We start from the raw sequence: 1,733 nt of genomic DNA, 5'->3' as shown, positions 1-1,733 counted from the left end.
GCATTGGCCACTATTGGCAGACAAGACACTGGGCCGGATGGGCCTTTGGTCTGACCCAGTCTGGCCGTTCTTATATTCTTATGTACTGGGAATTGGAGATGTTGAAACACAAATGGGTCATCTATTGAGAAGAATGGAATCTGTGGGAGAAACACATCGTCCCCTCAGGCACGTCCAGTCAACACGGTGGCTTTGATGGTGGGTGGTTTCGAAGATGTCATGCAAAGACTTGGGATGCTAAAATCCCAGGGCTAGCTGAGACCTCAGGAGTCACCGAGTCCAGTCCCCTGCCTAACTCCGCTGCCCAGGGAGCAGCTGGACATTTCTTGTAACAACCAGTTCTCGTCTCATTATCCCGGCAGGTCTGGAACAATGTGAAAGCATTTCAAGTGATAACATTTCAGAACAAATATAAAGAGTCAATGAGAGAAATTTAACAAAGAATTTCTGAATTTCCCTTAATCCCTTTCTTTTGACGGACCCTGCTTGCTTTGATTTCTCTAGTTGTGTGCAAAAATGCCAGTGTCTATCTTTTTTCTCAGGGCTCCCTTCACCTCTTTGTTCCTCAGCGTGTATATTATGGGGTTCAACATTGGTGTCACAGCTGTGTACATGAGGGAAATCATTTGATCACTCTCCGGGGTGGAGCTAGATCTGGGCACCAGGTAGGTGATCAGGGCTGCTCCATAGAACAAAGTCACCACCATGAGGTGGGAGGAGCAGGTGGAGAAGGCTTTACGCCTCCCCTCCTCCGATGGCAGCCTGAGGATGGCGGAAATTATGAGGATGTAGGACAGGATTATCAACAGGAAAGGGATCATGATAAAAAGTAGTGACACAATGAAACCTAAAATCTTAACCTTCGATGTGTCGGCGCAGGCCTTCTTCAGCACTGGGGGGATGTCGCAGAAGAAATGGTGGATGCGGTGGGATCCACAGAAGGGCAGGCTGAAGATCCAGGCGGTCTGAGCTACTTCTACAGAGATGCCAGTGAGCCATGAAGCCCCCGCGAGCTGGGCACATGCCCGGCTGCTCATGATGGTTGTGTAGTGTAAGGGGTGGCAGATGGCCACGTAGCGGTCGTAGGCCATGGCTGCGAGAAGGCAGCATTCTGTGAGGCCCATGATATTGAAGACGTACATCTGGGCTGCACAGCCTGCAAGGGAGATGGTGTTTTCCTCCACCAGCAGGTGAACCAGCAGCTGAGGGACCACGCTGGAAGTGTAGCAGATTTCCAAGAAGGACAGGTTGACCAGGAAGAAATACATGGGGGTGTGGAGGGAGGGGTTCAGCTTTATCAGTAGGATAACGAACAGGTTCCCCATCAGGGCAACCAGATAGATGACCAGAAGCAGCAGAAACAGAAGGATTTGAAGCTTGTTAAGGTAGGAAAACCCCACCAGGATGAACCCATCAGAGATGGTCTGGTTCTCGCCTGGGTCGCCTTCAGAATCCATCATCTGCAGTGGTGACAAAGAGACACTGGAACTGAATCTAATAAATACCAAATGTGGATGCAGCTAGCCAATTCCTGCTGGTTTCTTTGTTGCTGGGAGGAGGAGCAGGAGGAGTAATGGTAGTTCGAATTAGGAGCTTTAATTCGAACTACCTAGCCCATGCCGCATATAGCCGTGGGCAGGGAGTTCAAACTCCCGGGAATTTGAAAATGGCGGTGCCTGGGAACATGCAAATAAAGCCCAGGATATTTTAATCCCAGGCTTCATTTGCAAGTT

At 49.7% G+C, this 1,733-nt stretch overlaps 1 protein-coding gene across 1 annotated transcript; it reads right to left on the bottom strand.

Annotated features, from left to right (window-relative positions):
* Nucleotides 1–500: 500 nt before the first annotated feature.
* On the bottom strand, nt 501–1,460 carry LOC102450451 (olfactory receptor 10A4-like). Its single transcript, XM_006112313.4, has one exon. It carries the CDS (start codon nt 1,458–1,460, stop codon nt 501–503), a length of 960 nt encoding a protein of 319 aa, XP_006112375.4.
* Nucleotides 1,461–1,733: the final 273 nt, after the last annotated feature.

This window comes from Pelodiscus sinensis, chromosome 30, assembly GCF_052426305.1.
Source record: "Pelodiscus sinensis isolate ZL-2025 chromosome 30, ASM5242630v1, whole genome shotgun sequence".
Taxonomy (NCBI): Eukaryota; Metazoa; Chordata; order Testudines; family Trionychidae; genus Pelodiscus; species Pelodiscus sinensis.
Note: the sequence above shows the minus strand (reverse complement) of the source record. Positions and strands in the feature narration are given on the sequence as shown.

Bases quoted from the DNA above. Each gene is read 5' to 3' on its own strand.
- LOC102450451 (XM_006112313.4), bottom strand. From the start codon at position 1,460: ATGATGGATTCTGAAGGCGACCCAGGCGAGAACCAGACCATCTCTGAT.